General features: G+C 36.8%; 1 protein-coding gene across 2 annotated transcripts in view; it reads left to right on the forward strand.

The window, feature by feature from the left end:
* The first annotated feature begins 312 nt into the window (after positions 1–312).
* The window catches only part of LOC148363813 (heme transporter hrg1-A-like), a 52,890-nt gene continuing 40,612 nt past the window's right edge, over positions 313–12,590 (forward strand). The window contains exons 1-3 of one of the 2 annotated variants that reach the window (XM_088337873.1): positions 313–573; positions 5,274–5,441; positions 7,350–7,530. In XM_088337873.1, the coding sequence (XP_088193999.1) occupies positions 444–573; positions 5,274–5,441; positions 7,350–7,486 (435 nt within the window). In that variant the 5' untranslated portion in view covers positions 313–443 and the 3' untranslated portion in view covers positions 7,487–7,530. Of the gene's footprint in view, positions 574–5,273; positions 5,442–7,349; positions 9,425–12,590 lie in introns of those variants that run through there. The other variant, XM_088337872.1, reaches the window with a different exon arrangement.

The following is a 12,590-nucleotide window of genomic DNA, read 5'->3' on the forward strand; positions in this document are numbered from 1 at the left end:
TCAATTATTCAATAATGTCATTTCCAAGCAATTTTTTGGCATCTACCATGTATTTATCTGTTTTGGATCGATCACAAAATTCACAGTTCAGCACACCCCTAGTAACGCGACAAAGAGCTTGACACTCTATTAAAGACCAGAAGTAATGAATTTGTTGAAATACTTATTTTTCATTTTGCTTTAAATGGTTTGGATTACAGTTGCAGATGTAAGTAATTAACCCATAAATACATTTAAAATGTATTTTAATGTAATTTTCACATTAACTCGAAACCATATCTTCCACATCAAGTTATTTATTTCTTGCCAACCGGAAGTACCAAAGGAAATCTGTACGGTTGGAACTTGACCACTATAATTTGTTTCGTTTGTTTAGAAGCAACTCACGCTTTCATCTGGTCTTCTTTTTTGAGTTTAAAATTTATTCTCGTCTATCTGTCGCAATGGCTTTTAACAAAACGTACGTGAGTGTCGGTTACGCTTTCTTCGGTTTATTAATGGGCATGTCAGCGTTTATGGTGTGGAACGTCGTGTACCGGCAGCCGTGGACAGCGGCAATGGGAGGACTTTCCGGTAAGTTCATACGTTTGACTTTTCTTGCTTTTCTTGACCATTATAAATGAACAAAAACCCCATAAACGTAAAAAATGTATTTTGAATAAATACTGTTGCTGGGCTTTGTTTTGAGTTCGAGATAGATCCCATGAACCGTAAAATGACATGGTACAATGACAGCGTTCCCTCGCTTTTTGCGGTTAATTTCTTTCAAAGTCTTCATGTCAAGTGGTTTTCTGCGAATTGGGGACCTTAATGATTTAAATGGGTCCGCGAACCACTTTTGAGAAACACTGCTCTAGATCATTTAAAAAAAAAAAAAAAATCCACATCAAATCAGTCCAGCACTCAGCATGTAGCCATTTTTTTCATTTGGCCCTATGTCTCTGACTTTTACACCCCTGATCTACACCATGCCCATATCAGTCAACCAAGCAGGTTGCAGATAACTCATATACTTGAAATAGGCATTAGTCGAACCTCTTGATTTAGTCTTTTGTTAAAAAAATCGAAACTCTTAATAATAACTTGCAAATGCTAGAGGTGGACCGATTCCCGGGCAGGCCGATTATTGGCACCAATTTTAGATTATTTGACGGATATCGTATTGGTATTTCTATTATTAGACAGGCCAATTAGTTAGGCTTAAGATACGACCAAGCCTTTTTCTCCCACTGTCCCTGTCTCTTGCCTTCTATCCCACTCCCTACCCACCCTGCGCCAAACCATCGGATAAGCGGCCAGGGGCGAAGTTACTGAAGCAGGAAGAATAACGTAAAAGCGGAGTAAACAGCGGCAGCTCTGCTAACTCCTGACTTCCAATATAGCTGTGAGTCAAGACTGCTGATAATATTGACATTTTAAAAAGTCCGTGGTAGAAAAGGGCGTAAGAGATACCATAAAACGTGTTGTTAGCTTGTTTTAGAGAGGCACATTCAGGTGGAGACTGATATATTAGCTCCTGTCATAACATTAGTCCGTCAATCAAGCGTTTTTGTTTGTGTTTGAGAACATTAAAAGCACTTTAAAGTGGAAGGTTGAGTGATTAGCTCTTACCATAACATTAGTCAAGTCATTTTTATTTGTATAGCCCTTATTCACAAAGAGTCTCAAAGGGCTTCACAGGTTATTACACAGACTATTTTTTCAGACTATTATTACAACATCCCCTGATCTGGAACCAATATGAGGGCAAAGAAAAACTAAAAAAAAAAAAAAACTCAACATGAGGGAAATGAAGAAACCTTGAGAAAGGACCGCATATGTGGTAGCCCCCTTTCAGGATTACCAGACAGCAAAGGATGTTTCAATCAGATAAGACAGAGATATTGTCCAAGAAAAGTATAGGTTATTCATATGCTATAGAGTAGAGGTGTGTTTTAAGCTTAGATTTAAACATTTCCACTGAGGTTGCAGAACGGATCTCAGGGGGAAGAGCATTCCACAGGTTTGTCAATAAGAATCTAAAACAGTAGTGCCCACACTTTTCAATTCGCGATCTCCATTGAAATGTCGATGCACTTTTTGTTTTAAGTTAATTGAAATCATGTTGGTTGCATTGAAATTCTTATTTATCATGAAACAAATCGGAGAGCTATTAAAAGTGTTATGTACCTCAGCCTAAATTAATTCCCTGCACTGTTAGTTTTAAGTGAAAGATTAGCCATATTAATTGTGTTAAAATTCCAATTTTTTTTGACTGTAAAAGGTTTTAGAGAGATATTATAGGGTTCCGGCGGATCCTTGAAAAGTCTTAAAAGGCATTGAATTGATTATTCTAAAAATAAGGCCTTGATTGGCATTGAAATGTCTTCGAAAGTCGAAAATTTTTCACTGGACCTAAAAGTCAATTTTCACGCATCATGTCAAAAATAGGCAGCACGGCGGCGCAGTGGTTAGCGCTTGTGCGGCACAGTTCATGTCATGGGAACCTGTCGTGGGTTCAAATCCAGCTCCGGACTTCCTGTGCGGAGTTTGTATGTTCTCCCCGTGCTTGCGTGGGTTTCCTCCGGGCACTCCGGTTTTCTCCCACGTTCCAAAAACATGCATTTCAGGTGAATTGGCCCGTCCAAATTGTCCCTAGGTGTGAATGAGCGAATGAGTTGTATGTCCCTGTGTGCCCTGCAATTGGCTGGCAACCAGTTGAGGGTGTCCCCTGCCCACTGCCCGGAGATGGCTGGGATGGGCTCCAGCCTCCCCCGCGACCCTAATGAGGATAAGCGGTATGGCTAATGAGATGAGATGTTAAAAATATATATATTTTTTAAATCAAACGTTTGCTTTATTCCGATTTCGAAGTCTTCGTTCGGTTTGGAAATTTTGGAATTTCGGTTCGTTTAGGAATTTACATACTCGGCAGCCAATTGGAAGACCGCATCGAATAACTTCGTGCTTCCGGACTTTCCCGAGCGTTATAAGGTCGTGCATTTGCATATCATTTTCCAAAGTAGACGCTCAGAGAACACAAGAAAAATTGAGAAGTGGTTAGCAATCAAGCAAAAACCTCAGCCCCAGAAGAAATATTCAAAAGAAGCTAACAAAATTGATGACGCTACAAAACGTAAACGTACATTTAAAGCATCATGGAAAGAGGAGTTCACGTGGCTTGTAGCAGACGACGCAACATAAACATTGCACGAATGAAGATGAGTAAATACAGGTACATACTGATGGCAGACAGAAAACAACGATGACATATCCATGCAATGAATGTTATAAGTGGATTTATAATAAACTTAGTTTTAAAGTATTGTTCTGTTATATATTCTGGTTATCAATCTTTAATACTTTGCAACAATGGTTTTTTTTGCGATGAGTCGTCTTATTGTGTTTCAAGTTGCAAAAAATGGTGCAGGCAACTTTATGGCTGGGCAGGCAACTTTTCAGAGTTGTCTGCCCTGGTGTCTGGTAAATTTTTGTCACGAGTTTCAGACACTGTATATATATATATATATATATATATATATATATATATATATATATATATATATATATATATATATATATACTGGAAAGGTCCAAAAATTATTCAAGAAATTGATGGCACTATAATTTAAGATCACTACTTGCACACAGTCTGTTTTATGAATGTATTCTGATACGCAGAAATAAATTCTGGTTACAATGTTACAGCAGCACACGCTATCACTTTAATGTCATTTTGTTTGTGTGAGCAACTTCACCGATGCGACCTTTGAGCTTCTGGATTAGGCTTGCAAATACCCGCTTGCAAATTTCTGCGCTTTATATGTCACCAACTGCACCTCAATCCACTTTATTATACGTACCAACGGTTTTACTCTCCACAAAGATGAGGTTCTGTGTTAGATAAGGGGGGAAATATCAATAATCTGACTGGGCTTGTGGAAACTTGCTGAATTGTGGTGTGATCACGAAGGTCAAAAACAAGAAATGTCCCCAAAAAACCCCTGTAGATGTTTTAAAGAAGTTCAGTAGCTGTGTCTGCAGTTTTGTACCGCAGCAACTTCCACGAAACTCTTTATTTCTGAATAGTTACAAACCATTGGGTGCAAAAATGTCAACACTCCATGTAGCAAACAATAATATCAAAAGACAAATGTAACTGAAATTTCTTTATTAACAATATATTGCGAAATACTCCTGGATGAGAAGTAGATTTGTATACAGTACAACCCATACAGTTAAATGTAAAGAACTTAAGAGCTTGCAGTTGCATATTGTCGCCACACGATGACAGGTACGCACTGACAAAGGACCTTACAATACAGAAGACCAAGAGTGTCAAGCAAAAAGAAATAAAAAAAAACTAGAAACGGGGAATTCCTGGGAATTGCATGTCTAACTAAAAAGGCAGAATGAATTAATGGTTGTTTTGAAAATGGAGTTGAATAGGTTGGAATATGGTGAAATAATTTTAAATTAAATTAAAAAAAAATGTTTAATGTACCCAATTATTGAATGAATCAAAATATGTATAATTTATTCAAGGCTAAAGTTAGCAAGATAAAAATGTAAAGAAGTGAAATTTACTGAAGTTACTGAAAAAATTGAGAGGGTACTGGATCATTCTTAAAGTATTGAAAAATCCTAGAAAGTATGAAAACAACCTTAAAAAGCACCCAGAGAATCTTAGAGTACTATAAGAAAACTTCTTAAAAGTACAGATTAGTAATGAAAAGAATAGAAAAGAACTGCAGTATTGAAAAGTCCGAACCTTTAAGTATTATAGAGTATAAAAAACTAAAAAACATCCTGAGAAGTATGAAAAAGTAGCTAATAGCCCTGAAAAGTATGAAGAACCAATAAAAAAGTACCAAAAAATCTCACAGAAATGGAAATACTTTTTAAAACAAGTATTGAAAAGTACTATAGAGTATGAAAACAGATAAGTATGAAAAACTAATTAAAAAGGGAATGAAATTTACCGAAATTACTGAAAATTATGATGAAAGTATTGAAAAATATTGGAAAGTATAAAAAAAACTAGTAAGAAAAATGGTTGGAAATGTACCGAAAATACTGAAAAGTATGATTAAGGTATTGAAAAGTAAAAGTAAGTACAAAAAAATTACCCCCAAGAAATCCTGACTAGTTAGAAATGTATGAAAACCTGCTAAAAACTAACTAATTAATGGAATAGTGAAAGTATTGAAAAGTACAAAAAGTATTGAAAAGTAATAGAAATCAATAAAGACGACAACAACATCTGAAAAGTTATACATATATATTTTTTCCAGGTGTGCTAGCACTATGGACCCTAATCACTCACATCATGTACCTGCAAGACCACTGGCGGACATGGCTGGGAGGGCTCAAGTTGTTCTTTCTCGTTGGCGTTTTCTTCTCCCTGATCTCCGTCATCGCTTTCATCTCCTTTTTGGCCATCGCCATACACAGTCAAGATTGTAAGTATTATTTTCACCAAAATCGGACCTGCAATACCACCCGAGGCCTGCCAGGGGGCGCTTGATTTAGAGAGAAAACTTTGAAGTCTGTGGGCTGCTATTGACTTTCAATGAAGTACTAAATTTTGGGCTAAAACCGAAAACGTCAAAAAACATCCGAAAAAGCAACAAAGAAACTTGACTTGCTAAAAATCAGTACAATATAAAATGATAACAGTCATATTGCTAAATGCTAAATTGAAGTATTTGACATATTAATATATCCTAAAAACAAAAAGTTACATTTAATTCCTTATATAACAATCCTGTCAGACAACAAAATGACACGTAGAAGTAAAACTTTAAACTGCAAATGACAGGAGTAAGTCAGTTGTACTTTGAGTAAACTGAGTATAATGAAAAATAAATAGCTTGTAGCTGCTCCACGCCACTAGGTTGCACTCTTGCATCTTCTTTTTTAAGTATATATATATATATATATATATATATATATATATATATATATATATATATATATATATATATATATATATACATTTAGATTTTAACTGACAGGAAATTGAATAGTGACAAGAAAACTGGGGTAGGGGGGACTTAATGTTGATGATGGTATTGTTGGTAGTAGGAGCAGTCTAATGCAGCAAACGAATATGACTCGCTTATTAAAAATTATAAAATAATATATAAATTAAATAAATAATCAATTCTGTAAATAATGAAACATTTCCACACAATCCACGTGATTTCGTTTTTTTAATGTTTATCTTTCTACATTCCCTCCATTGTTGCACCTTCACATTGCAAAAATCGAGCACATGCGTATTTGAAATGGGAACAGAATATTTGATTAAACTTTTTTTTAAAGATCCCTCAAATGGGCAAAACAAGAAAAAACTAAATACATGAATACATCGGAAAATAGTTAATTATTTCCACATGATTCATGCGGAATTTTGTTTGTAGATTTTACAGGAATTGTCAGTGTGTCATTGAGACATATTGACAACTAGGGGGCGACATTGCATTTCTGCAAAACACAGAGGAGTCAAAACTCTGGTTACTTTTCTAGAACATTGTTAAGCTTGCATGGATTTAAAAAGATAGTTAAAATAATAATAATTGTAGACACTAAAAAGAAGGAGTGAAGAGATCAATGGATTTTGAATTTGCAAGTAAAACAGGAGAGGATCCAAACCTTTGATGAGAAATTCCAACCTGTTTTAAAGACCCTCCCCTGAGTCCTTTCTTTTCATAAATCTTGTGGGTATAAAAGAACCACAACATTAATTGAGGCAATGATGTAAACAGTGCACAATAGTCAAAAGAAATAACTGGTATCCTATGTAATCTCTTTTGCAACTGTTCACAATTAAAAACAGAATCAACTTATCGGGTAATGACTCAAAAAGAAAATTAAAATGTCAAATTATTCCGGGCTCATCTCTTAAACCAAGTTCCAATGCATAAACTTGCCCCCTGAGGAAAAGCCAGCTTCACATGGCTTGCTTCACCTTTGACGTGGCGTCGTCACAATATTAAATGCTTTTTTGAAGTTTTCTCTTTTCCTTAGTAGATGTATGATTGGGCCTAAAAATGCCAGCCAATTAACTCTATTTGGAGGACCAATCTTGGAACGAACACCAGGGTTCATACGGGTGCTTGAAGTCCTTAAAAAAGCTTGAAATTTGGCTGAAGTGCTTGAAAATGTTTGAAATTATTTCCATTCCTGTGTTTCCCGGCAGTCTGACTCGATAGACCACGCAATCAATGAAGAAAAATAAAGTGCGTTAAAATGACGCTGATGGTGGCTCCAAACCTCATTATCGAGTTCTCTGTTGGTTTGACTCCTAGACCGTAAACTGGGATTAAAATTGTTTTACTGGGATAAATTTATAATCCCACTTGCAGCCTTGACGGACCCCCGAAGTCTGTTTTTGTCCTGCGTTTGGAGCGTGATGAGCCTGAAGTGGTCGTCCCTCCTGGCGCTTTCGTCTCACCGTTACCGACAAGAAATGGCCGACATCGGCATCCTTAGCGACTTCTGAAGCTCTTCTGACTTTTGACACCCGTTTACCTCCTTCCTTTTGTGGTCAGTACCAAGCACCTGTCAGTGACACTTGTGCACTCACACCTAGATCTTACCTATTCAATTATGCTATCATTTTTACTAGTTAAACTTTGCTTTCTTTGACTTAAACAAAAAATAAAATTATGGAAGAAGTACCGTATTTTCCGCACTATATGGCGCACCGTGTTATAAGGCGCACCTTCAATGAATGATATATTTTAAAACTTTTGCCATACATAAGACGCACCCCATTATAAGGCGCTATAAGTGCATGCTGGTTTAAGATCAGGTAATTGTGCAATTTTGTAATTGTAATCCTGTGCAGTCCTTCGAGACATTTTTGTGATTAAGGGCTATTTACGGTAAATAAATGTGACTTGACTTGACTACAGTAGAGAATGTAGTTACGTTATGCAACCTCTAGAGGTTGCCACGCTAAAGGGAATGTCAACAAAATATTCAAAATGGTCAAACTTTATTGTTAACAAACAAGCTTTCCACAACTCCATTCACTCCCAAAATAAATAAACAGCCGTTTTATTATTTTCTCTGAGGTAAAGCATTTTCGTGACACATCTTTAATATCTTTGAACAACATCAAGGCATATCATTTTAATTTTCCTCCATTTAGTCAACACGCAAAAAAAAACCGTCTGATACTGTTATTTTAAATGAAACGTTAGTGCAATCGCAATAAAGTGACACTCGTAATGTGCAAAAACAACAAGTGCAAAACAATAACAATAAAGCAATAACATAATAACTGTAAAATGTAAAACGTAAACACACAAAAGAAAAACAAAGATCACTCTATAAGCTCCTCATCGACGAATCCCTCGAATTCTTCTTCTGCAGTGTTCGAATTGACCATCTCAGTGAATGGGCCATCCAACACGTCCGGCTCCGTTTCATCAAGGTCGTCATTAATTGAGTCAGTGTCGCTGATGTTGTCTGGCTGTTCGGGGACAATTCCCGTCTTCTTGAAAGCTCAGACCACAGTTGAGACTGATATATCAGCCCATGCATTTACGATCCACTGACAGATGGTGGCGTATGTCGCCCGGCGCTGTCTCCCCGCACGTATGAAAGAGAATCGTTGTTTAATATTTCCCAGTATGCACAGCGCGAAAAATGGAGTCGGCGGCTGTTTCTCGTAGTTGCGAGACCTTGCGAATTTAATATTGAGCCATATATAAGGCGCACTGTGTTATAAGGCGCATGGTCAGCTTTTGAAAAAAATTTAGACTTTTAGGTGCGCCTTATAGTGCGGAAAATACGGTATGTATGTATTTCCCCCGTTTTTTATGTATTTTCTTTTTCTCTTTTTTGTCCCTTTTAACTTTTTGGTACTTTCTTCTATTTTTATTTACTTGTGTTTTTTCCCTTTTTCACAATTTTTCTTTGTTTTTTGCAACCTTTTAATTTTGATATTAGAATTTGGCTTAAAAAAAACCCTCCTTTGTTGCAGTTTCATGCAAATGCCAGTAGGGAGCGCAAAACTAACAAGAGTGTATCACTCATTCCTTGATTTGCCGATTTGTTATTTGGAGAAATGCTTTTCATAGTGAAAGAACAAATGTGGGACAGGGCACATCTATTTCTGAAATGTATTTACATTTGCTATAGAAAACATGACATTATACTGTTTCATGCAAGAGTTTTGGAGAAACATAACTCCAAAATAGTGTCTTTAAGACAGAAAACACTGTTCTCCCCCTCATAATAAATGTTGGAGGTTTATTTTGTTTTATTGCACGGACATAAAAACAAATGTTGGAGATATTTTTGTGTCACAACACTGATGATATGTTATATCGAGATTATAAAATTCATATGGTCTAGGGCTGCAACAACTAATTGATACAATCAATTAAAATCGAATATTAAATGAGTTGGCAACTCATTTTATCATCAATTTGTTTTATCACGTGATTTATGAGCCACCAGGTACTTACATCAAATAAGAGTGCACACAATACTGTTGTGACGCTGAGAGTTGTAGTAGCACTTTGGTCGGGCAGAGGGCACCAAGATTGTTTTATTGGAGGTTTATTTTATTTTATTGCATGGACATAAAAACAAATGTTGGAGATATTTTTGTGTCACAACACTGATGATATGTTATATCGAGATTGTAAAATTCATATGGTCTAGGGCTGCAACAACTAATTGATACAATCAATTAAAATCGAATATTAAATGAGTTGGCAACTCATTTTATCATCAATTTGTTTTATCACGTGATTTATGAGCCACCAGGTACTTACATCAAATAAGAGTGCACACAATACTGTTGTGACGCTGAGAGTTGTAGTAGCACTTTGGTCGGGCAGAGGGCACCAAGATTGTTTTATTGTACCTTGCATCGGTACAAATAAAATTGGCATGACTGCTTCATCTTCCTAGTGTTTGACAGTTTCACCATGAAACAAAGTTAACTATTTTCAAGGGAACAGAAAATGCTGCAGAAGTACAGATAATAAAATCAGAAATTAACTAAATAAGTAGAGTTTAAAAATATTTGAATAAAGTGAAGGAAATAAAGAAATCCAATTCATCGAAAATAATGATCGACCGATTCATCGATTATGAAAGTAATCCTTAGTTGTAGCCCTTATTCCTTTACATGATAAACATAAGCGATTGTTGCTCAATGTAATTATTCTTTTTTTTCACCATGCGAAAAAACAATCTTTTTTTGTGTGAAATCTGAAAATCAAAGTAAAACGCTTCCTGTTTTGCCTTAATTACTTTGCAGTTTCTATTCCTGCAAACAAAATGTTTTACTTCACCGAGGAAGGTTAAAGGAGAAAGGTCAGTGTCGGGTATTAGCGGTGGGATTTGCACCCATGAAACGAGAATCGTTCCTGAAGGAAAACACCCTGGGGCAATAAACGCGGGGCAGTATATTTCGCTTTGAAGTGGGCCAATTATAGGATCCCAATTTCGATTGAGACCCTCAAGGGGGGCGAGTTGTGAGCTACGTGCACCTTTTTGCTGTTAATTTTCTTTCATGTATTCTTCCGTCCTGATTGCATCCAACTAGCTTTTTTTGCTACTTCCAACCAGGATTGAGGGTAACTTTAAAAAATGTAATCCGATACAGTTACTAGTTACCTGTTGAGAAATGTAATCACTATGCAAATACTAAGATATTGTAGTAATATTACTTGATTATTTTGGATTACTTTTGGATTACTCCAATACCCAATACGCTAATAAAAGACAAAATAAACATAATATAAATAAAGTTACAGAATTTTGTTTAAGCTAAATGAACAATGTGAAACCAAGGTTAGATAGTTGCTAGTAGTCCTACCAAAAAAGTGCTTATTTGTAAACAATGTAGTATAGTCTCATCTCATCTCATTAGCCGTACCGCTTATCCTCATTAGGGTCGCGGGGGGGCTGGAGCCCATCCCAGCCATCTCCGGGCAGTGGGCAGGGGACACCCTGAACCGGTTGCCAGCCAATTGCAGGGCACACGGGGACAGACAACTCACTCGCTCATTCACACCTAGGGACAATTTGAACCGGCCAATTCACCTGAAATGCATGTTTTTGGAACGTGGGAGGAAACCGGAGTGCCCGGAGGAAACCCACGCAAGCACGGGGAGAACATACAAACTCGGCACAGGAATACTTTACATTATGAGCACATTAAGAACCAAATGTTTTAAACATATCAAGTATTCTCTTTCTAAAGTTCCAACGGACTTTGAGGTTTTGTGTCCAACTTTGCGTTTTGCAGTACTTGTTTGAAGTGGTGATTTCTTGACAATATTCAGATTTACTAGGCTAAGTAAATAATTCTCACAATATAACAATACAGAGATCGTACAGTCATTTTTAACACCAATTAACTACAAAACACAAAAAGACTACAATCAATCCTATTAACCAAATGTCATTGAACGCATCACTACAACTGCGCTGTCCTCACCAAACTTCAGCCTTGCACCATTTCAACAAACTGAGTGCTACATTGAAGGGAAATAAAATACAGACAAAAAAGAGATGTGCATTTACCTGCAACACAATATATGAATAGGCTGTCTGTCAGTGTCTGAAACTTATGACAAAAAGTTAGCGGACACCAGGGCAGACAACTCTGAAAAGTTGCCTGCCTAACATAAAGTTGTCTGCCCCATGTTTCACAACTTTAAACAGAAAAAGACGACTAATAGCAAAAAAAAAAAACATTGTTGCAAAGTATTAAGGATTGATAATCAGAATATATAACAGAACAACACTTTAAAATTATATATATATACCACAGCCATATCCCCCTAGTGGGAGGTGGCTAGAGTCATTTCTAACTCTTTTTGGGAGATTGATTTAGAGGTGGGGATTCCCACCAAACCCCCCAATTCCAACCCCTAATGCTGAACGCCAAGCAGGGAGGCAACGGGTACCAATGTTTAAGTCTTAGGTATGACTCGGCCGAGGCTTGAACCACAACCTCCCAGTCTCGGGGCCGGCGCCATACCCCCAAGGCCACCGAGCTGTTTTTTTTTTACCTTAAAATTAAGTTTATTATAAATCTACTTATAACATTCATTGCATGTATATGACATCTCTGTTTTCGATCTGCCATTAGTATGTACCTGTATTTACTCATCTTCATTCATGCAATGTTTGCGTTGCGTCGTCTGCTACTAGCCACGTGATCTCTTTCCACAATGCTTTACGTTTTGTAGCATCATCAATTTCGTTAGCTTCTTTTGAATCTTTCTTCTGGGGCTGAGGTTTTGGCTTAATTCCTGACCACTTCTCCATTTTTCTTGTGTTCTCTGTGTTATTCTACAAGTTACAAGTTATTCTTATTTTAACTAAATGTACCTGTAATTTGATTTTGTCTTTTTTTCCGTAACGGTAACAGAATACGACTACATTTGTTGTGTCCTAAATCCGTTACGCGGTTGCATGTAGTCGGTTACTCCCCAACCCTTCTTGCAATGTTGTGCTCGTATCGCCAGACAAGCATTATAAAGTCTGACGTCGGGAAAGTAAAAAACTAGCTTTCCATAAAGTGAGATGGGGAAGTAAACGTGGCCTATTAACTTTATATGCAAGGCCGT

Source organism: Urocampus carinirostris, chromosome 6 (genome assembly GCF_059441175.1).
Source record: "Urocampus carinirostris isolate Australia breed hairy pipefish chromosome 6, RoL_Ucar_1.0, whole genome shotgun sequence".
Taxonomy (NCBI): Eukaryota; Metazoa; Chordata; class Actinopteri; order Syngnathiformes; family Syngnathidae; genus Urocampus; species Urocampus carinirostris.